This window comes from Schistocerca cancellata, chromosome 9 (genome assembly GCF_023864275.1).
Source record: "Schistocerca cancellata isolate TAMUIC-IGC-003103 chromosome 9, iqSchCanc2.1, whole genome shotgun sequence".
Lineage (NCBI taxonomy): Eukaryota > Metazoa > Arthropoda > Insecta > Orthoptera > Acrididae > Schistocerca > Schistocerca cancellata.
In genome coordinates, this window is record NC_064634.1 from 221405703 (window position 1) to 221431151 (window position 25449).

The 25449-nt window shown below is 37.1% G+C and overlaps 1 protein-coding gene across 1 annotated transcript in view; it reads left to right on the forward strand.

Annotated features, from left to right (window-relative positions):
* LOC126100884 (uncharacterized) overlaps positions 1 to 25449 on the forward strand; it is a 563003-nt gene that overhangs the window by 435630 nt on the left and 101924 nt on the right. Inside the window, exons 8-9 of the mRNA XM_049911552.1 lie at positions 7130 to 7369; positions 14659 to 14784. Coding sequence (XP_049767509.1) covers positions 7130 to 7369; positions 14659 to 14784 — 366 coding nt within the window. The remainder of the gene's footprint in view (positions 1 to 7129; positions 7370 to 14658; positions 14785 to 25449) is intronic.

Here is a 25449-nt window from a genome sequence, read left to right on the forward strand (position 1 = left end):
AAATCACAGTGGACTAACATAGTTCTTCAGCCTGTACACACCCTTTCACTTCTGCAATGTGTTGTAGTTGCAATTTCTTCAGATGCTGGTATTCGTATTATTCTTATGCTGAATAGTGATACAGTCAGAAGTGAAACACGGCAACTGACTAGATTTTTAAATCTAAGATGACTCCTCTAATTTCTGTGCAGAATGTAATGTACTAAAGAGGTGTCTGCAAAGATTTTCAAACGAAGAAAATTTTTTGCTAAACTCTCGTTCAGAATATCTTCTATCATACGCGGTCCATTATTTGGTTCTTGTTGATCATTATCAAAGAAAGCAGCAGTGTAAGTAACAACAAATAGCAGTCACTTGCCATTGTTTCACTTATGAGACAATTCCTCTTTTTTTTGTGTGTGTGTGTGTGTGTGTGTGTGTGTGTGTGTGTGTGTGTGTGTGTGTGTGTCTGTGTCTGTGTAAGCGGCGGTAGTGGGCACAAAAGCCTGCCATGCCGCGAGCGGTGACAGGTCATAAACACTCGATATCAGAATGCAACAAACAATGCATGACACAGTACGATAATGCATTTTCAGCTTAGAGTGACGTAAACACCTATAACAAAGAGAACAGCAGTTATCAGATCAAAGCAAAATAAGCAATCGATTCAAACCAGATGAAGCACGTGAAAAAGGAATACAGACAGCGTGCCTGACGCATAGCAATGGCTACCTGGTAAAGCTTAACTGCTAAGCTTACAATTCGAACCAAACTACAGTAGCTGTACCTTCATCCATTCGACCTAAATTGTGTCTCAAGTTACAATGGACCAACTTTGTTTCGATTTGGAGGTGCGGTCTAAAACTTTTCTCTGCCCTTGAATTTTGAGTCTCAAATTTCAGGTGCGGCTTAGGTTTGGGATTTTTTTTCCCTTGATTTTGAGTCTCATTTTTCAGGTGTGGCTTAGATTCGAGTAAATATGGTACCCATATGTAATGAAATACTCAAGAAGACAATATTTGCTCTGCACTATCAGGTTTCTACAAATACTAGACCTATCCTTTGTATTTTCACTCAGAAATATATTCAAAAAGTTGTCATTAGTTTCATTAGCTTCACACTGAAGCATGTCACCTGTAAGTAGTGGCCTAAAAAAATCCATTTTTGTTTTGCTAGTAGGATAAGTAAAAATCCTCCTTTTGTTAGTGGCTGATGGTTCCTGTCGTATGGTTTTTTATGTTGTATGGTTCGTCATGCCAAGTCTTGTCTGATTTATAAACTTCAGCCAGTGTGGGTTCATCATTATCTTCATCATAATCATCATCACTAACACCACCATTATCATCCGTATCTTCCAATTCTGCATTGTCACGAGTCATATTTGAAAGCTCTGCTTCCACACTGTCATCTATCTGGCCAGTTTCTACATTCTCATTATTCCATGTATCTTATTCCAAATCGTCATCTTCAAATTCAAAGTCACTATCTTCTAATATGTTCAGTAACTGATCGTCTGTAAATTTTTCATTCTTTTTAAGTGTTTTAACATTTGAAGGTCTCAGAGTCAGTTATTTGGCCACCATATCGAATTGTGTACATTCTGGACAACTAATCACAAGAAAACAAAATTGTAGGCACAAAAACTGTTCCTGGACCGTTTTCTAACTGTGCAAAGAAGTGTTCACAGCTAGACTGCATAATACGCCTGTGGACAGTTGCACTTACAAGTGACTGACACACTAGTTTGCTGATTGTGGAAATGCTTATAAGCATTAGCAGCTTTAAGCTAGTGGCTCTTGTGGACTTAGAATGACCAAAATTCCATTATAACAATAAACTTCTTTCCCGGTAGTCTCCTTGGGTTTGCTGCCAGATTCTAAAATCAACCTGATTCTATATTCTGGTGTTCTCATTGTCCCCCATCTTTATGAGAACACTGCTGCTGTTGAATCCTGATGAAAACTGATACAAAGGCTGCAGATTGCTGTCCTGTATTGGCCTCCATTCAATACAGAGTGCATGTGTCACGCACCACAGGTGCTGCCCTCAAGACTAGGGTGGTGGCACGGCCCCCTAGTAGAACACTTGACACAGCCATGCCAGTACAGGGTTCCATGCCCTATTAGAGAAAAAAATCTTGTCTTTATTATTCTACATTTTCTGCCAACATAATTTTTACCACCCTTTTGTAAGCACTGTTCAGGAAACTAGTAGTGGCATCTATCAGTCATGTCAAATTTTATCCATGTCCCCCATTTAAACATTGTTGGGCTACCACTGATTTTTTAGGCTGTTGTAATCTTGTGTGATGGTGATGTTCCATGAACCTGTGCTTAACTGTGCGAAACTAATGGAGTCCTAGGTCCCAAATCATTTTTGACAGAGCTGAGTAGTGTCTTAATCGTGGAAGTTGGACAGATCACACTCTTAACGTTAAAAAGTCCATAAAATTATTCCAGTCTCCAAGGATATGTCTCCAGAATAAGGAATAAAGGCAACAGATTGATGCTGCAGTTCATGCACCTCCAGGTATGGTCCAAACTCCATAACCCAACGAATCTGCATCTCATAGTGTCCATTCTCCTTAAACACAGCTGTCAATTGCACAAATTCATGGTTTAAACTGTCCGCATTGGAAATAGCATATGCTGTGTGTACCAGAGTCCTAAGGGTACTACTTTGGTGGTACAGTGGATGGCAACTGTCGATATGCCAGTCTGTTTGAGTCAGCTTTTTGTGAACACTATGTCCCAGAGTACCATAACGTTTTTTGTAAACCATGACATCGAAGAATGGAAGCTTCCCATGTTCTGATGTGGGATGATTATGTGTTTAAAATAGATTCACTGCTCAAAGACTCGGCTTACAGAAGGTTATGCAGCAACCCCACAGAAAGAATTGACCACAAGACTGCTTCACTTTGGAAAATGAGTAGTTTATCAGAATATGTGTGCAAAAAGGTTCATCCTGGGGCTGCCATTCCACCTAGATTGTATGGTCTGCCAAAGATTAATTAAGAAAGGGGTACCCTTATGCTCTGTAGTTAGTAATTAAGATGCACCCACCTACCGTATCTTTCACCACAGAACTCCACAGACAATGCAGTAAATCAAACAAACATAACAGGAGCACCCATGAGGTAAACAACAAAAAGAAATGTACACTTAACAAGCACTCCTACCTTCTACATGCTTCCTAAAGTCCATAAACCCAACCCTCCAGAATGCCCCATTGCGGCTGGTTAGTGTGTCCCCATTGAGAGAATCTCTGCTCTCGTAGACCAACATCTTGAGCCTCTTACCTGCTATCCACCCTCCTATACAAAATATATTAATCATTTCCTCTACTGACTCTCCACAGTTCCTGTTCCTTTATCACATGTGCTCGCCACTATTGTTGCCACCTGCCTTTACACTAACATCCATATCGCCCATGGCCGCACAGCTATTGAACGCTATATTTCCCATTGCCCCAAGGACTCCAAACCAATCACCTCCTTCCTAGTAGCCACAACCGACTATATCCTCATCCACCATTACTTCTCCATTGGAGACATTACCTACTAACAAATCCGGGGTACAGCTATGGGCACACACATGGCACTGTCCGAAGCCAACTTGTTCATGGGCTATCTAGAGGAATCCTTTCTAACCACCCAGAATCGCAAACCCCTCACGTAATTCAGATTCATTGATGACATCTTCGTGATCTGGATCAAGGTTGAGGATGCCCTATCCACATTCCTCCAGAGCCTCAACACCTCCCCCATTTGCTTCACCCGGTCCTCCTCAACCCAACAAGAAGTGTTTCTCAATGTTGACCTCCACCTCTCTCTTCAACTCCTGCTCCCAACCACTTGCCTCATGGCTCATATCCCTGTAATAGACCTAAATGCAAGACCTGTCCCCTATATCCTCTCAGCAGCACCTACTCCAGTGTGGTCACAAGCATCACCTGTTCCATCAAGGACTACCTGTGAAACCGGCCATGTGATCTACGAGCTGAGTTGCAACCACTGTGTTGCATTCGATGTGGGCATGACAACCAACAAGCTGTCTTTCTGCATGAATGGCCACCAACAAACTGTGGCCAAGAGACAGCTGGACCATCCCATTGTTGAGCACACCACCCAACACGATGTTCTTCATTTCAGTGACTGCTTCACAGGTTGTTCCATCTGGATTCTTCCTACCAGTACCAGTTTTTCTGGATTGCACAGGTGGCGAATTCTCCCTACAATATATCCTATGTTCCCATAAACCCTCCTGGCCTTAACCTTCGTCAGTCCTTGTCCTTTACCCTCCTATGTACTTCCCTGTTCCCATTCCAGCACTACGCAGCCCTCTATTCCACCGACACAGCCACAGTGTTTTTACTTCTCTCCTTTTCCATCTCCCCCCCCCCCTTGCTGCCTACCCTCTGTCCAACCTCCGACTAGACGCACTTGTCCTACCCTCTCCCCATTTCATCCCTGTATGTTCCCACAAGCAGCACTTGGCCATCCCTGCTATCCCTTCCCCTCCCAGCCCCAGCCTCCTCCTCACTCCCACCACCCAGTTTATTTCTTCCATCATGCACTGCTGTTTGCAGTCAGGCCATGGCAGCCAGAGACTGTGATCATGTATGTGAGTTATACGTGCACTCTTTTGAAGGCCTGTTTGAGTGAAAGCTTTGCGTGACACTCCTTTTGAAGTGTATACCTGCGACTCAGTATATCTGCTGTGTAGTGAGTAGCAACTATTATTTTTGCAATGTTGTCATTATTCCTTCCTGGATTTTCCATTGTTTGAAGTAAGCAAACAGCCATTCTTTCTTTGCTGAACACCCAATAAATAACAGGATGTGAACTATCTAACAAATAATGGTATGTGAAAATTGTTAGGGTGAACAATCACAGCAAAAGAACCCTAATATTACAGTAAAACTTCCACATACCATGGGCCCTAACACTGAACAAGAAAGTAATAAATGACCAAATCAATTCTAGTAACAACTAATTGATCATATGATCAATGTGTGTCACTAAAACAATATCATTGTGTTTTTTGTTCATCTTTTGGTGCCTATATGTCATTTAGTATTCTTTCGGTTGGTGTGTGTGTTTTTGTATGGTTGGTGTCTACATGTCATTCAGTATTCTTTTGGGGTGTGTGTGTGGGGGGGGGGGGGGGGTGTTACACATCTGTTGTCTGTTATTGTTTTAGTGGCCAACTTGATGAATGAGTTGTTACTTACATTGAATTGGTCATTTATTACTATCTTGTTCATTGCAAGGACTATATGACTATATGTTCATCATGGTTTTCTAGTAATGTTAAGAACCAAACCAAAATGTTGTGACCAGTGGAAGTTAGGCATTAAGGTGGTGCATGGGAAACTGGAGAGCCTAAGTATGCATACTATCTAAGTAGAAGTCAGTTATGACACATATGCACTAATAAGATACCAGTTCATAAGTAGAAACAAGTATTACTCTGACATCATGAAACTGGTGACACAGAAAGTTGTTTCTCACGTAACAACAAAAGAATAATAAAAAGGTGTAATGTAGTAACAAATCTGTTATTGTTACATAACACAAATTTTGTTTACAGAAACAAAGTGAGTTACAGGCCACTAAGATGTTTCACAAATCAAATAAATGAAACACACATGGCACAATAAAAACAGCCTTACATTTAGGTGCATTTGGGGAAACACATGCCAGGAATAGTTGGGGTGTTTCAAAAATACTTTTGTAAATTTTGGGGTAGGTTCCTTACACCAAAACTATAAAAAAAAGTCTAATAAACATGGAGTGTAAAATGCACACCTCAAGAGCTATGAGTACTTCTTCAGTAGAAGAGACGTGTTTCAAAGCTGAATAAATGCCCCTAGCTCTTATGTTACACATTTTAAAGCCCGTGTTTACTAGATGTTTTTTTCCTGGGTTTGGTATAAGAAAAATGTCCCCAACGTTTGTAAAAGTATTCTTTATGTACCCTGTAAACATAACTAAGGAAACAATAGAAAACATATATAATGACAGTGTAGTTACATTTATCTTCACTATTTAATATTGCAATTTGGTTGCTGTGTCCAGTCTTTGTTAACGTTGCTGCTGCTGCAACACTTAGTCACTTGCATATTTCAGTCAGAACAGAACCACCAAATCACATTAGTTGCCATGTTATTCAGTTAGAACATTACTCATTTCTTTCACCTGTCACCCCCTGCCTGAGTTTGAAAGAATAGAACTTGCATATTTAAAAAAGCTTCTGATTCTGATTAATTTACATATGAATTAACGTGTCAATTATTTGATGTTCCGTATGTAAGCAAGAAAAAGTTGAAATATTTTGAAATTATTTTTAAAGTTTGTTGGAAGTCGCAAAGTGCTGTCATTATCAAACACTGAATGAGTATAATCTGAGTAATTTGCACTGCTTTATAAGCAAAAGGTAGATTTTCACACATCTCAGTGTTTTTATGTCTTGTCTCCTGATCTGTGTTCTATATAGCGACATAATTTTGCAGGTACATCTAAGTGGTGTATGTGGATCCTGTTTGCAAATGTATTGTGAAAGAGTTATTAGTAGAGAAATGATATAATTGAAACGTCATGCATGATGCAGCAGATTTACTGCGTGAACACCTTAATTGTAGTAAGTGATAAACGTTTCCCCTTTCGTCATTTTGTGGGGCATGTCAGTGAGAAAAAGTTTCATAATGGTTTGGAATTATGTATCAAGTTTGTTGGAAGTCAGGAAGTGTTCTCGTTCTCAACTGACGGATAAGGATAGTTCGGATATTTGTGCTCAGTGAGTTATGCTGTGTCAAGTCATATATACAGTTTTTAAGTGCAACTTATTTTACCGTGTTAATTTAACATAAGATTACATCTTTTAATGAGTGGATTATGACTGCATTTTAAATGCAATTATGTCAGTATTTGTGTGAAGGATTGAAAATCAAATTTTTGTTGCCCCTGTAAGCAGTTGGATAAGGCAGCTTGCACCACAACCTGGGTTTGCTGTTTAGCAACTGGAAATTACTGTATGGTGAAGAAATGACGGGCAGTGAAATAATATTAACTGTTTCAGGATGAAATACTGTGACTGTGATTGAATGCCTAGTGAGGAGATTAAGACTGTTTTGCTTTTGCGTACAGGCTCACATTGAAGCAGATCTTGACGAACCGTGGCTCTCAGTTGGTGTTCCTGGCCCACCAAAATGTTGTGAAGGAGTTCCAGCTCGTGTGCAGATGTTCAGTGTTCCTGCTTCTAATATCCTCAAATCAATGCTCAGCAGGGGTTTGTGGTTTGGAGCATTTAATTTTTTTGACATGGCAGTTGATATTGGAATGCTACCTGATGCGCATACAATTCAGATGATCTTTGACCTCATACTGGTGAGTTTTATATATTTTTATATTCGTGTTTGTTTAGCTCTGCTCCTAACCCTAACCAAAAAACGTCTTGATATTGACATTGTCCTATTTTGCATGATTACGCATGAGGAGAGCCCATGATGTTGGGATTACAGATTTACTTCAAACTTTGTACACTTTTAGTACGGCATTATAACAACAAAATGTGCAAGAAGTAAGGTGCATTACTCTGGCAATTCAGAGAAAATCACAAGAGAAATTTTATGCACCTATTATGTGTTTTATGTGTCTGTGCATAGGTTCCAGATGTTAGAGTTCATGGTGGTCAAGTGATTAACATTTGAGCTTCGTAACAAAAAAGTGTATGAGGCGAAGGTTCAACTCCCGCTCAAACTTAATTGTCAATGTATCTTTTTTCATGTTATTTAGTTTATATGACAGTTGAGAGGTAATATAATTTAAAAAAAAACACATGTATTGCATGAAGTTCAGTCAATTTCATATTATTTTATTACTTACTATTTTTAATGAAATTTAATTATTAGAACTAACATGTTTATAACTATCAACAAGTAAACGAAAAAATGCATGTATACGATGACATCTTAACTGATGACGCAGGCCTTCCAACTTGCACAGTTAGTCATACCCTCAAAGAGTACTTCGATTTGCCAACCATGTCACATTTATTTCTAAAGGTAAGTAAAAAGCTTTATCAAGCACCTTCAGACCTATTCTTTTCTGATTAAGAGTGAAAAAGAAATTGCTTCTCTTGAAGATGCTATTAAAATCCATTTCACTGTACATCACCAACTGCCAGCACCTGTATTTGCGGAAATGTTGCATTACTCATAGTGTGCATCCAAACTATCAGAAAAAAGAGAAATTTTCCAAAATTTCAATGAGCTGTGTTTTCCATTTGAAACTCTGAAAATTCCCTGTAAATGCTGGGAAACTGAATTCATTTGATGTAGTAGATGCCATTTCAATTTATGTATTCCATGTCTGTACGACAGATACCCCATCCTGCAATGTATTATGTTGAGAGAAAATCCGACAAGTAATTGTGCATTACTCTTGTGGTCTAGCACATTGTGACTTACTATGTTACTGATTATGAATAATGTCATTGTGTTGTTGTTGTTGTTGTTGTTGTTGTTGTGGTCTTCTGTCCTGAGACTGGTTTGATGCAGCTCTCCATGCTACTCTATCCTGTGCAAGCTTCTTCATCTCCCAGTACGTACTGCAACCCACATCCTTCTGAATCTGTTTAGTGTATTCATCTCTTGGTCTCCCTCTACGATTTTTACCCTCCACGCTGCCCTCCAATACTAAATTGGTGATCCCTTGATGCCTCAGAACATGTCCTACCAACCGATCCCTTCTTCTTGTCAAGTTGTGCCACAAACTCCTCCTCTCCCCAGTCCTATTCAATACTTCCTCATTAGTTACGTGATCTACCCATCTAATCTTCAGCATTCTTCTGTAGCACCACATTTCGAAAGCTTCTATTCTCTTCTTGTCCAAACTATTTATCGTCCACGTTTCACTTCCATATATGGCTACACACCATACAAATACTTTCAGAAACAACTTCCTGACATTTAAATCTATACTCGATGTTAACAAATTTCTCTTCTTCAGAAACGCTTTCCTTGCCATTGCCAGTCTACATTGTATATCCTCTCTACTTCGACCACCATCAGTTACTTTGCTCCCCAAATAGCAAAACTCCTTTACTGCTTTAAGTGTCTCATTTCCTAATCTAATTCCCTCAGCATCGTCCGACTTAATTCGACTACATTCCATTATCCTTGTTTTGCTTTTGTTGATGTTCATTAGCATAATTATTTATTGAGGTTTGCCTTGGGCTTACCAGGCGTCTCCCTCATCTTTGAAAATTTAATTAAAAATAGTTAATAAGCAAATAACGTATGAAATTCACTACAATTTCATGTAAATTAAATGTGACCAGTGATTGAAAAACTAAGTGTTAGGGGCATTCAAATTGTCGCCTCATCCGCAACCTTCTCACTAAGTGTGAATGCTAATCGCTTGACCACAACAACTTCTTACACCTAGCACCTTTGCACACATACCTCACATATCTAATAGACATGTAAAACTTCTGTGAAGTTCTCAGAATTGCCAGAATAGTGCACCTTACTACTTGCACATTATGTTCTTTAAATGGCCTGTTAAAGGTGTACATAGAAAGTTTGAAGTAAGTCTGTGATCCCAATGTCGTGGTATCCTCTTGTGAGGTAAAACACATTTAATAAATATTGTTACTGATTTTCTGTATTATTCACTACATTGTCATTGCTTACAGTGTACCACAGTAGTGTAGAAAAAGTAGAGACAAGCTGTTTTGTATACGACACTTAGGTCTATTAAGTTCGGGAAACTACCTAAGTTATAGTGTGCGAGATTTTTAATATTCTCTCACTTTGTTTTGCGCAGACTATTAGTCCTTAAGACTTAATGAATAGGACCCTCTTTGTAGGGTTGAGGTAGGTTGGGCTAGAATGTGGAGGAGGTTGGGTGGGTAAGTCACGTAGTGTGCACCACTAACCCAGAAACAAATGTATGTTACATGTGTTCTCTCTCAGAACCCATTTAGAATAGGGCATATGTCCATATGAAATTTTTTTCCTTCAGGTGATCAATATGAGAAAAAAACACTGCTTACATGCAGCAGATATCAACATGGGTGAAGATACCCAAAGGTTACCTTTTTAATCTGGACAAGCTTTTCAACCACCAAAAATAGGAAAACATTGATGAAAAAGTTTTACCACATAGCTAGCAAAGAGTTAAATATTGACTTATTAGATATTACTGACTGGCAAAAATACGTCGTGGTAGGACAAAATGACAGGGGATTAATCACTGAAAAAATGCTTTTAAGAGATTTTAAAACCTTAGATGTTACACCCCATCTGTTATTAGTATTTCATAGTTGATTTATCATGTCACTTGCCCTGCAGTGAATCCTTTGACCTAAAGTTGGGGGGTTTCCCTATTCAGTAAAACATTTCTTGTTTTCCTTCTGTTAACCTGTTGTATTATTAATGATTAGTTTTTATAAATAATGCTTTTGTTATTTTTTACATTAACTAAAAAGGACACTTCATACATTCTTATTATTTGACGTGGTCAAATTTGGGGAGATTAGTGATCTGTTGTGTTACAGCTGTGGATCCAGAAAAACCTTTGATAGTCAAGGTCACAAAAATAGTTTTGTTGATTTATAGTTTTTGCTTATCTACAAGCCATCTGCAGATCATAACAGACTACAATGATTAGTATAAAACAGCCAAATAGAGGCACTTGCTAGCGTAATTTGCATGAGTAGGATGGAACAACGATGCAAATCATTCCAGTATAAAAGGTTGTCATATGTAATGCATGTTGACGGAATTGGACAGTTTACATATGGGGTCTCAGAGGACATGCTTGCCACATCAATTTATTCTAAAGCAATGTCAGAAGCAGTGACTGTTATGGACTCAGTAGAACAAGATACCATATTCCACCCCAGGAAATTAGTACGTAGTAACCTCCATATGTGAACAAAGTGTTGTGTGTCGCTCATGGCATAAGCCTTTGCAGATAAGGAAGTGCCCAGGCTGCTTAGCTTTTAATTTCAGCATTAAGTATTGTTTTGTCATTTGATGATATTTTTGACACAAACAAAACCTTTCTGTAAATCTTGTAATTTTGATAGGAGTTTATGAACTGTGGCTCATTGTGAATTTTCCTTGTGGGACAAAGAGATTTCATGAGCTGGGAGGACTTTCCGATATGTGCTATCCATTTTCTTTAATTGGGCATTGCTGTTGATGTGGATAGTCTTGGAAATAACTGCTCAAATTTTATTGTAAATATTGTACAAAACTTGGAAAAGTTCTGCGTCTACATTATTTCTGTGCACACTTCATCCCAGCTTTGGTATAAAAATACCCTGGAAAAATTGTGAGTACTACATTTTGAAAGATGTCTTTATTAAGTCTGCAATCAGATGAGCTTATCCAGTACAGCTTTTACTTTTATTAACTGTCAGAAATGATCAGAGTCAAGTATCATTTACTTGTCAACATAGTATTTCTTTCATACATTTGTAACTACACAATTGATTACTAATGCCGAGGTTTTTGTTACCATTGTTGTGCAACTGACCAACTGTGATATTAATGGTGTGCTTCCAGATGTGCTGCCTAGTCTCTGCAATATCCTTTCTTTCAGGAGTGCTAGTTCTGCAAGGTTCGCAGGAGAGCTTCTATTAAGTTTGGAAGGTAGGAGACAGGGTACTGGCAGAAGTAAAGCTGTGAGGACGGGGCGTGAGTTGTGCTTTGGTAGCTCAGTTGGTAGAGCACTTGCCCACGAAAGGCAAAGGTCCCGAGTTTGAGTCTCGGTCCGGCACACAGTTTTAATCTGCCAGGAAGTTTCAGAAGTAAATATTTATTCTCCCTGACGTAAGATTTTAAACATTTCCGGAGAAAATCCATGTATAAAACTGTTGTTAATTTTCCGGACTTCGATGATGTTACGATGGCATTCGTATATGTATTGGCATAGCCATCTATTAATTTGTGAATACGAGGTCTGAAATGACCAGTCGCTTCTTGTAAGGATATGGAGACATGTGGGAGCAGTTTTCTGGATAATGTTATTGAATATTGTGCGGTGTACGAATGCGTCACTTTATTCAAATCCGACTTTTTCACGAAAACTAAACAGATTGATATTGGCATCCTGAAACAATAGTGTTTTTAATATTAAACAATATTCAAATGTGTATGTAAATATCTTTTTCTATAATTAAATTTGAATTGATGTATTTTAAATTGGTAAAAACATTTTGTATGCAGAAAACATGTATTTACCTGTTTGGTCAGTATTTATCACATAATCCTCATTGTATTGAGGGATTAAACGGTACGTCTGCCGACAAAAGGTCTCTGCAGAGGCCTGGATGTCCTCCATTGACGTCGCTTCTTTTTCGAAACCAGTTTCGTGATCTAGCGTTGTGAAATTTTGTGCTTCTGTTTAAATGCCGTGACCCATCGATCAGACGCCTTGAATTTGAAATCGATGAATTGTGCAGCCGCAGCCAGTGCCCATTGCTGTAAATTTCTTGTCGTGACTTGCTGATATTGCTGTCTTGCTTCCACAAAACAATCGTAGGTCCACGAATCTATCGCCTCAAATTCATCCATTCGCATATCACCACTTTCAATATCTTTCTCCCATTGTGAAAGATATTCTTTTCTCTTCAATTGGCAGCATCCTTTTTCTTTTTTTGCAATGTCGCCAAGGACCATATGGGGTGTGCTTTAGCAATATTCACGACTTTGACTTTGTAGTCAATGGGAATCGTGTCACTTTTAAATCTTTTCGGTAACTTTATATTCGTCTGGAGACGAATCACTTTGTGGCACTTCGAACTGTTCGTTGTTTTCCTCACATTCTTCACAATCCTCATGAGCGTGAATTAATTCCTCTTCAGTTATGAATGTTTTTTCACCCAAAGGTTCCAGTATATTATTATGAAGTTCTCCGGCCAATAACATAGCATCGCAAGAGATTTCTCCCGAAGATGTCAATGCAATTAAATTATTTTCCGTCAACAGCTTTTCATAATACACCACTGCGTCCTTCAATCGTAATTTTGATAGATCACTGTGAATGGATTCTTCAGGAATTTCTTCTCCTATTCCAGATGAGCCAGCAATTTCTTCAGTCGACATGTATAACCTTGGATCGGAATAACACGTTGAAATTTGAAACAGGCATGTCTGTTCACGACAAAATTGAAAAACAAACTGCCGTTTACTTCTCACGGCTAGGGCACAGTCCTATGCGCAGATGATCGCAGTAATCCCAGGGGGACCCCTGTAAACCTTTAAACCCCATAAAACAAAATAGAACAATGAGCATGAATATTCTTCAGTGAATGAAAAACTTTATGTTCTTGAGCTAAAATAATGTAGGTTTGAGAAACTTTTTGAATAATTGGTGGAATAACAAAATAAAATGAAACAAAAAAAGGGAATCGAACCCGAGACCTCTGGTGTAAGAGTCCGAGCCCTAACCATCTAGGCCAGACGGCGGCTCAGCAATGGGCTAACATTTTATACTCGTAAGGCTCCTAAGAAACTTTGGATCGATTTTTCTCGGTATTTTCCGAGAAATGCGTCCTAATATTTTAACCACGTGAGGTGTTATGGGTCCTCTTTCACCACACAAGATTTTGGACAAATCCCTGGCACCACGGTCGTGCCATCTCCTTGTGAGTGTAATCTAAAAAGGCACAAGTTGTTCTACCAGTGATGAGATGTAGCCTGAAACTCGTCCACTATTTCAGTAACTAGGCCAACCATTCTTCCCTTCCCAGTCCTGTTCAGATTGTAGGCCATGTCTACTGAAGCCCCACCTGTCAACAATCCTAACTGGTACCAGCATAACATGCACAGAGTCAACCATCATCAGCATACTGAGCCCTGAGTGAAAGTACTATTAAGGCGTGGCCCATTGTATGCGGATTACCTGTTGGCGCTCAACTCTATTAAACTATCTCATCACCACGTATATTATATGCCCAGTCCCTGTATAAACAATTTCCTCCCACACCCACTATTACTAACTCCTACTAACTCCTACTAACTCATACTAACTCATACTAACTCGTGACAATATTATGAAAAGAGTGTGTGTGTGTGTGTGTGTGTGTGTGTGTGTGTGTGTGTGTGTGTGCGCAGGTTTAAAATTACTAGTGACGTGGTACTCTAACCATAGTATTTCCTGTGACTGGTGGCCTATACTTCACCCTTGGCTACTGCACATGACTTTCTTCTTCCTGACATTTTTTACCCACCAAGGCTTCCTGATTACTGCTAGAGTCCTCTGTATATTTGCTAAACTGCCTCCTGTCTGAGATATCTTTAAACATAATCCTGGCTGCTGCTGAAACTTGTTTTCTTTGAGCATAACAAAACCCTCGGACATAATCCTCTGCTTCCTCACATTTCTACCAGCTGCCAGTCAGAAAATTAACCCTGAACTGCAAGTGGTGGAGTTTCTGAATAAACAGGAGATGGTAAGTAAAACATGCTGCAGAATGTCAGCTCTTCACTTACCTGACAATAAGAGGCACTGCAAATATAACCAGATCAAGGATTACTGATAAGCTTTTACAGCATTTACATTTTGCACTCCATTCTGGTAAAAGTACATAAATTATTGTGTTTACTGTATCACTCCATAGTTTTTGTCTTTGAATGTGTTTTTATTTATTATGTTTCCAGGATGCACATGATGATGACGTGTTGACTCGTACTCGCTGCTCCATTGACAGATTATTTAGGAAATATCCACCGTGTTCTCTCCACTTTAATGTGTACTATAAAAAGGTTTTAGCCAGTAAACCAGAGGTAAGTAATAAATTTCTCTGCGCGTGAGTTGCTCTATTTTAGCTGCAATAAATGTATGGACTAAAGTTTTAAATCTGCAAATTAAAGCACTGTATCACATTTGAAATTGAGACATGGCATATTGCTGTTATTGGGAGCACTTTAAAGTTACAAATTTGAAACTTGTATGTCATTTTCAAATCTGATGAATAGTTCTGTGAAAACTTTTCCATTTCGCTAATTGGACAGTTGTTGCAGGAAGTTATAATTGCTGGCTAACTCTAAAGACAGTTGATCTCAAAAAGAATTTCCAGAGCCTACATTAACTGTATTGAATGTCAGATTGTGCACATATGAGGAGGCACCCGAAAGAATTTGAACTTTCTTATAACAGTAATGGAAATTCCTGGATGGATCTGCATGTAAAATAAGTGAAAGGGAAAAAATTGACTTATTCATCTAACAGAAAGCATGTAATTTTGCTAGAAAAAGAGCCAGAGCTCGAACACTGCTGAATACTTTTGTCACGTGTATCTATGCACTGAACCTTCTTTACTTTTATTTATTCAGTGTTTTAAACAAAAGACCTCCTGTCCCCTTTAAAGTATCTGCCACTGCCTCAAGTACACTTCTTTAATGTTTTATTTCATTATTCATTTTTTTTATTTTTTTTTTATTTTTTTAATTCATCTTCTATGATGGCCTACAGCGTCTCCAGGTGCTTCCACTCGCATCCACCCAACTCCCGCCCATTTCACCTCAGCATTGTCAGTGAAACATTTTTTCTTGTGTCTCTTTATTCTGGGAAATAAAGTGTGTGGGAAGGGGGGTATTATGTAAGAGGAGGAATGAGACACAGACATCTTTCCATTTTTTGTCAAAAAATGGCAAAACAAAGTTTGTGAGGTGGGGCTGTATTGATGTGGAAAATCATTCGTCCAACTGCCACAAACCAGGCTACTTTCACCACAAATTATTTCGCAGTGTTTTAGAAAAATCCATGTAGAAAGTCTGGTTAAATGACTGTGAACAAAAACTGAATGGACGACTCTCTTCACATCTTAAAAATTAATCAGCATTGTTTTGATGTTAGACTTCACTCAACAAGCTTTTTTGCAGTGTGAGAAACTTGAAATCTGCCTGTGGCTTGATTGTTGCTTTGTTCAGATTGTAACTGCAACACCACAATTCGCCAACTGTGATGACTTTGTGGAAAAATTGGGATTATTTTGGAACACACTTTTTTTCCCAAAGCACAGCATGCTTTCAAGCTATGTTGTAGTTTAATGATTTTTGATAACTTTATTGGAAATGTAAGTAACTTTTTCTTTTTGTTCCTAATTCTCTCTAAGGAATATGTGATAACAAGTATAATAAAAGTTACACGTCTCGCACGCACTACCTAATATGTTTGAAAATATCAAGCATGTGATCACTCTGGGGCACATACCTCAGATTATTTTGGTGATAGGAAGGTATGGTCATGTGTTTTGGATAGCTCTTGGACTGGGGCCATTTGTATACCCAACAGAAGGATTGTTTTAGTGCACTTTCCTCTGCTTGTGGGAACGAGTGATGAGCTGCATGCCAAAAACGTGTTGAATATATTTGCATGCCAAAAATTTTGGGAACATTTTCAAAGGTGCTGAGGAAGGTGGAATGAGGCAGCTGGTACCCCACTTTTCAGTTCATGTTGGTATTGGTTAAAAAGTAGCATAGTCTCCTTTTTGTGCTACGATAAGGAACATTTTTCTACTGATAACATACAGAACAACATATACCCTTAGATGTGCAATAAGCTGAGCAGAACATTAACATATGTCAAGAGTCACTTCACTGAATGCTGAATAGCATAGGAGCACTATTCATGAAATAGGTGAAGGCTCCTGTCTTCACCTCGTGCTTGACCACAGATTTTCTTTAGACAAGTGGAGGAAAGAGGAAATCAGTTGTTTGTATTTGATGTGGTGTACAGTGGGCCTTAAGAGGCTTATGGAGGCACAATTAGTTCATGGGCGGTTCGTCAGAAAACCCCCCCCCCCCCCCCACTCCGCAAAAAAAAAAGTTTTCTAATTAATATTTTTTTCATACCAAAATGGAGTTGCGGATTCAAAGACTGCTACATCAAGCAAATGGCTGAAATTTTCATGATAAACTCCTAAGAACCCGATCTGAAACATCCTTGAAACTTTTCTCGATATCTTGATCCATAACATGGCTGTTATAGGTGGTGGTAGGAGGGTACATAGAGCAAGTTTCCCAGTGGGGGACGGTCACAAGGGTAGGAGCCATAGGGTAGGCAGATGGGTGCAAAAAGAGCATCGAGTCTGACGAGAATATTGCAGAGACTGGGAGGGTGACAGAAAGCTATTCTAGGTGTGGTGTGCAAAATTTCAGACAGAATGAATCTCATTTCAAGGCATGATTTTAAGAAGCCATGGCCCTGTCGAAGTAGCTGATTAACACATTTCGGACCAGAATAATTCTAATTTTTTCCAACATTTTTCCTTGTGTTTCTTCCATTTTTCTGTCTTTTCCATCCTTTGTTTATTTATTTACAATAATAATAATAATAATAATAATAATAATAATAATAATAATAATAATAATAATAATAATACAGAGGTGACATATCAAGCTAAAACTAAACAAAGGTCCCTACACTACGCATACATTGATTACCAAAAAGCCTTTGATAGTGTACCCCACTCATGGTTACTACAGATTTTGGAAATATACAAAGTAGATCCTAAATTGATACACTTTCTAAACACAGTAATGAAAAACTGGAAAACCACACTTAATATCCAAACAAATTCAGATAGCATCACATCACAGCCAATACAGATTAAGCGTGGAATATACCAAGGAGACTCATTAAGTCCTTTCTGGTTCTGTCTTGCTCTGAACCCACTATCCAACATGCTAAATAATACAAATTATGGATACAATATTACTGGAACATATCCACACAAAATCACACATTTGCTATACATGGATGATCTAAAACTACTGGCAGCAACAAATCAACAACTCAACCAATTACTAAAGATAACAGAAGTATTCAGCAATGATATAAATATGGCTTTTGGAACAGACAAATGTAAGAAAAATAGCATAGTCAAGGGCAAACACACTAAACAAGAAGATTACATATTGGATAACCACAGCGACTGCATAGAAGCGATGGAAAAAACAGATGCCTATAAATACCTAGGATACAGACAAAAAATAGGAATAGATAATACAAATATTAAAGAAGAACTAAAAGAAAAATATAGACAAAGACTAACAAAAATACTGAAAACAGAATTGACAGCAAGAAACAAGACAAAAGCTATAAATACTTATGCTATACCAGTATTGACCTACTCATTTGGAGTAGTGAAATGGAGTGACACAGACCTAGAAGCACTCAATACACTTACACGATCACAATGCCACAAATATAGAATACATCACATACATTCAGCAACAGAAAGATTCACATTAAGCAGAAAGGAAGGTGGAAGGGGATTTATAGATATAAAAAACCTACATTATGGACAGGTAGACAATTTAAGAAAATTCTTTCTAGAACGAGCAGAAACTAGCAAAATACACAAAGCAATCACTCATATAAATACATCGGCTACACCATTGCAATTTCATAACCACTTCTACAACCCTTTAGATCACATAATATCAACAGATACAAAGAAAGTAAATTGGAAAAAGAAAACACTACACGGCAAGCACCCGTATCATCTGACACAGCCACACATCGATCAAGACGCATCCAACACATGGCTAAGGAAAGGCAATATATACAGTGAGACGGAAGGATTCATGATCGCAATACAGGATCAAACAATAAACACCAGATATTACAGCAAGCATATTATTAAAGATCCCAATGCCACAACAGATAAATGCAGACTTTGCAAACAACAAACAGAAACAGTAGATCACATCACAAGTGGATGTACAATACTAGCAAATACAGAGTACCCCAGGAGACATGACAATGTAGCAAAAATAATACACCAACAACTTGCCATAAAACACAAACTAATAAAACAACACGTTCCCACATACAAGTATGCACCACAAAATGTACTGAAGAATGATGAATACAAATTATACTGGAACAGAACCATTATAACAGATAAAACACCACCACATAACAAACCTGACATCATACTCACCAATAAAAAGAAGAAATTAACACAACTAATTGAAATATCCATACCCAACACAACAAATATACAGAAGAAAACAGGGGAAAAAATTGAAAAATACATCCAACTGGCTGAGGAAGTCAAGGACATGTGGCATCAGGATAAAGTCGACATTATCCCAATTATACTATCAACTACAGGAGTCATACCTCACAATATTCACCAGTACATCAATGCAATACAGCTACATCCAAACATATATATACAATTACAAAAATCTGTAATTATTGATACATGTTCAATTACCCGAAAGTTCCTAAATGCAATATAACATATACCATACAGTTACAAGGAAGTCACGCTTGACCGAGGTCCGCGTCACGTTCCATTTTTAACCAGACTTAAGTCTGAGGAAAAAAAAGTCAATAATAATAATAATAAAGAATATGCCTTCGGTATGTTCTGCCAGTCGTAAAAGGTGACGAAAAGAACAAACTACTAAAAGTGCTAACCCCCCTTTTAGTGTGATTAGTTGGTTCAGGACAGAACTAACGAAACCTCAGACAAGCGCTGTCATGGTCGGGGACGATGCTTCAACCCTGTGCCCGTCCACAATGGTAACGACACTGCTAGCCACACGGAAAATGATTTAAATCCAAATAGAGGTGTTTTGCAGGATATACTTCCTGCAACCACTCTAGAAGAAAAACAAAGACAGAGGATGAGATGGTCGGATGAAGTTAACCGACACCTCATGTTCTGTTATTACCAAGCAACAATTTTAGGAACCAACACAATTGGATACAGATCACAAGTATACACAACATTGATTACCAGATACCCAGAATTAAAATTTTTAACAGAACAACGACTAGCTGATCAGATCTGTGTAATAATAAAAAATAACAGGATACCCCAGTTAGAATTAGAAAACATCAAACAACAAGTACAACAAATACTGGAACAAAATAATGTGCAATCAGAAGAAGCAGTAATGGACTCAAACATCCCAGAGCAAACTAACAAAGAACACCACGCATCAATTAAACAATCAGAGGAAAACGAAATCTTAAGACAGCCACCAGAACAAGCACAAATAGAACACGAAGTGGCACACAAGTTAGATATAAAAGAAAAATTTCAGCTAACGTATATAGAATACAAAGACACAAATACAGACGTTAGACCATTCTTACGTACACCACCAAATAACCCACAAGTCGAAACAACAATAACAACTATCAACACAATCATACACAACAAAATAAATGAAAATACAACTATGGAAGAGTTACAACTACTGGTTTATACAGGAGCACTCACTACACTAAATATACACACTAGGCAGAGATCAGAACAAACCAACACACAGAAAAAAAACACAAAACCAGCATGGCAACACAGGCTACAGATCAGAATAGAAAAACTGAGAAAAGACATCGAACAGCTAACACAATTTATAAGAAATGAAATATCAGACAAAAAACGAAAAAGGTTAGATAAAATCTCACAACAAGAAGCAATAGAGCAATTAGATGAAAAGAAGCAGAAATTACAAGCATTGGCCAAGCGACTTAGAAGATACAAAAAAAGTGAAAATAGAAGGAAACAAAACCATACATTCATCACAAACCAAAAGAAATTTTATCAGACAATAGATAACACACACATTAAAATAAACAACCCACCAAACATAACAGACATGGAACACTTCCGGATCAACATATGGTCAAACCCGGTACAACATAACAGAAATGCACGGTGGATACAAGCAGAAACAGACACATACAAGATGATACCACAAATGCCAGAAGTGATAATTTTTCAACATGAAGTCACCCGAGCAATTAATTCTATGCACAATTGGAAAGCCCCTGGAAAAGATAAAATAGCAAATTTCTGGCTAAAGAAGTTCACCTCAACACATTCACATCTAACTAAATTATTTAACAAATTATTTAACCGTTACATTGCACACCCATACACATTCCCTGATACACTTACACAAGGAATAACTTATCTGAAACCTAAAGATAAAGCAGACACAGCAAACCCAGCAAAATATTGCCCCATAACATACCTACCAACAATATACAAAATATTAACTTCAGTCATTACACAGAAATTAATGACACATGCAACACAGAACAAAAATTATAAATGAAGAACAAAAAGGCTGCTGCAAAGGAGCAAGAGGATGTAAAGAGCAGCTGATAATAGATGCAGAGGTGACATATCAAGCTAAAACCAAACAAAGGTCGCTACACTACGCATACATTGATTACCAAACAGCTTTTGATAGTGTACCCCTCTCATGGTTACTATAAATATTGGAAATATACAAAGTAGATCCTAAATTGATACAGTTCCTAAACATAGTAATGAAAAATTGGAAAACCACACTTAATATCCAAACAAATTCAAATATTATCACATCACAGCCAATACAGATTAAGTGTGGAATATACCAAGGAGACTCATTAAGTCCTTTCTGGTTCTGCCTTACTCTGAACCCACTATCCAACATGCTAAATAATATAAATTATGGATGCAATATTACTGGAACATACCAACACAAAATCACACATTTGCCTTACATGGATGATCTAAAACTACTGGCAGAAACAAATCAGCAACTCAACCAATTACTAAAGATAACAGAAGTATTCAGCAATGCTATAAATATGGCTTTTGGAACAGACAGATGTAAGAAAAGTAGCATAGTCAAGGAAAACACACTAAACAAGAAGATTACATATTGGATAACCACAGTGACTGCATAGAAGCGATGAAAATAACAGTACCTATAAATATCTAGGATACAAATATTAAAGAAGAACTAAAAGAAAAATATAGACAAAGACTAACAAAAATACTGAAAACGGAATTGACAGCAAGAAACAAGACAAAAGCTATAAATACTTATGCTATACCAATATTGACCTACTCATTTGGAGTAGTGAAATGGAGTCACACATACCTAGAAGGACTTGATACACATACACGATCACAATGCCACAAATATAGAATGCACCACATACATTCAGCAACAGAAAGATTCACATTAAACAGAAAGGAAGGAGGAAGGGGATTTATCTGACATAAAAAACCTACATTATGGACAGGTAGACAATTTAAGAAAATTCTTTATAGAACGAGCAGAAACTAGCAAAATACACAAAGCAATCACTCATATAAACACATCAGTTACACCATTGCAATTTCATAACCACTTCTACAACCCTTTAGATCACATAACATCAACAGATACGAAGAAAGTAAAACAAAACACTACATGGCAAGCACCCGTTTCATCTAACACATCCACACATCGGTCAAGTCACATCCAACACATGGCTAAGAAAAGGCAATATATGCAGTGAGACGGAAGGATTCATGATTGCAATATAGGATCAAACAATAAACACCAGATATTACAGCAAGCATATTATTAAAGATCCCAACACCACAACAGATAAATGCAGACTTTGCAAACAACAAATAGAAACAGTAGATCACATCACAAGCGGATGTACAATACTAGCAAATACAGAATACCCCAGAAGACATGACAATGTAGCAAAAATAATACATCAACAACTTGCCATAAAACATAAACTAATAAAACAACACGTTCCCACATACAAGTACACACCACAAAATGTACTGGAGAATGATGAATACAAATTATACTGGAACAGAACGATTATAACAAGATAAAACAACACCACATAACAAACCTGACATCATACTCACCAATAAAAAGAAGAAATTAACACAACTAATCGAAATATCCATACCCAATACCACAAATATACAAAAGAAAACAGGAGAAAAAATTGAAAAATACATTGAACTGGCTGAGGAAGTCAAGGACATGTGGCATCAGGATAGAGTTGACATTATTCCAATTATACTATCAACTACAGGAGTCATACCACACAATATCCACCAGTACATCAACGCAATACAGCTACATCCAAACATGTATATACAACTACAGGAATCTGTAATTATTGATACATGTTCAATTACCCGAAAGTTCCTAAATGCAATGTAACATATACCGTACAGTTGAAAGGAAGTCACGCTTGAACAAGGTCCGCGTCACTTTCCATTTTTAACCAGACATATAACGTCTGAGAAAGGAAAGAAATAATAATAATAATAATAATAATATAATAATTATTATTATTATTATAATATAATAATAATAATAATAATTATTATTATTATTATTTCTTTCCTTTCTCAGACGTTATATGTCTGGTTAAAAATGGAAAGTGACGCGGACCTTGTTCAATAATAATAATAATAATAATAATAATAATAATAATAATAATAATAATAATAATTATTATTATTATTATTATTATTATTATAATTATAATAATAATAATAATAATAATAATAATAATAATAATAATTATTATTATTATTATTATTATTATTATTATTATTATTATTATTATTATTTCTCTTTCCTGTCTCAGACGTTACGTCTGGTTAGAAATGGAAAGTGACGCTGACCTTGATCAATAATAATAATAATAATAATAATAATTATTATTATTATTATTATTATTATTATTATTATTATTTCTCTTTCCTGTCTCAGACGTTACGTCTGGTTAGAAATGGAAAGTGACGCTGACCTTGATCAAGCATGACTTCATTTTAACTGTGCGGTATATGTTACATTGCATTTAGGAACTTTCGGGTAATTGAACATGTATCAATAATTACAGATTTCTGTAGTTGTATATATACGTTTGAATGTAGCTGTATTGCTTTGATGTACTGGTGGATATTGTGTGGTATGACTCCTGTAGTTGATAGAATAATTGGTATAATGTCAACTTTAACCTGATGCCACATGTCCTTGAATTCCTCAGCCAGTTGGATGAATTTTTCAATTTTTTCTCCTGTTTTCTTCTGTATATTTGTTGTATTGGGTATGGATTTTTCGTTTAGTTGTGTTAATTTCTTCATTTTATTGGTGATTATGATGTCAGATTTGTTATGTGGTGATGTTTTCTCTGTTATAATGGTTCTGTTCCAGTATAATTTGTATTCATCATTCTCCAGTACATTTTGTGGTGCATACTTGTATGGGGGAACGTGTTGTTGTATTAGTTTATGTCATATGGCAAGTTTTTGAATGTATGTGATGTATTCTATATTTGTGGCATTGTGATCGTGTAAGTGTATTGAGTGCTTCTAGGTCTGTGTTACTCCATTTCACTACTCCAAATGAGTATGTCAATATTAGTATAGCATAAGTATTTATAGCTTTTGCCTTGTATCTTGCTGTCAATTCTGTTTTCAGTATTTTTGTTAGTCTTTATTTTTGTTTTAGTTCTTGTTTAATATTTGTATTATCTATTCCTATTTTTTGTCTGTATCCTAGATATTTATAAGTATCTGTTTTTTTCATCGCTTCTATGCAGTCGCTGTGGTTATCCAATATGTAACCTTCCTGTTTAGAGTGTTTTCCCTTGATTATGCTATTTTTCTTACATTTGTCTGTTCCAGAAGCCATATTTATATCATTGCTGAATACTTCTGTTATCTTTAGTAAATGGTTGAGTTGCTGATTTGTTTCTGCCAGTAGTTTTAGATCATCCATGTAAGGCAAATGTGTGATTTTGTGTTGGTATGTTCCAGTAATATTGTATCCATAATTTGTATTATTTAGCATGTTGGATAGTGGGTTCAGAGCAAGGCAGAACCAGAAAGGACTTAATGAGTCTCCTTGGTATATTCCACGCTTAATCTATATTGGCTGTGATGTGATATTATTTGAATTTGTTTGGATATTAAGTGTGGTTTTCCAATTTTTCATTACTTCGTTTAGGAACTGTATAAATTTAGGATCTACTTTGTATATTTCCAATATTTGTAGTAGCCATGAGTGGGGTACACTATCAAAAGCTGTTTGGTAATCAATGTATGCATAGTGTAGCGACCTTTGATTAGTTTTAGCTTGATATGTCACCTCTGCATCTATTATCAGCTTACATCCTCGTGCTCCTTCGCAGCAGCCTTTTTGTTCTTCATTTATAATTTTGTTCTGTGTTGTGTGTGTCATTAATTTCTGTGTAATGACTGAAGTTAATATTTTGTATATTGTTGGTAGGCATGTTATGGGGCAATATTTTGCTGGATTTGCTGTGTCTGCTTAATCTTTAGGTTTCAGATAAGTTATTCCTTGTGTAAGTGTATCAGGGAATGTGTATGGGTGTACAATGTAACTGTTAAATAATTTATATCTAAAAACAAAGATGATGTGACTTACCAAATGAAAGCACTGGCAGGTCGATAGACACACAAACAAACACAAACATACACACAAAATTCTAGCTTTCGCAACCAACGGTTGCTTCATCAGGAAAGAGGGAAGGAGAGGGAAAAACGAAAGGATGTGGGTTTTAAGGGAGAGGGTAAGGAATCATTCTAATCCCGGGAGCAGAAAAGACTTCCCGGGATTGGTATGACTCCTTACCCTCTCCCTTAAAACCCACAT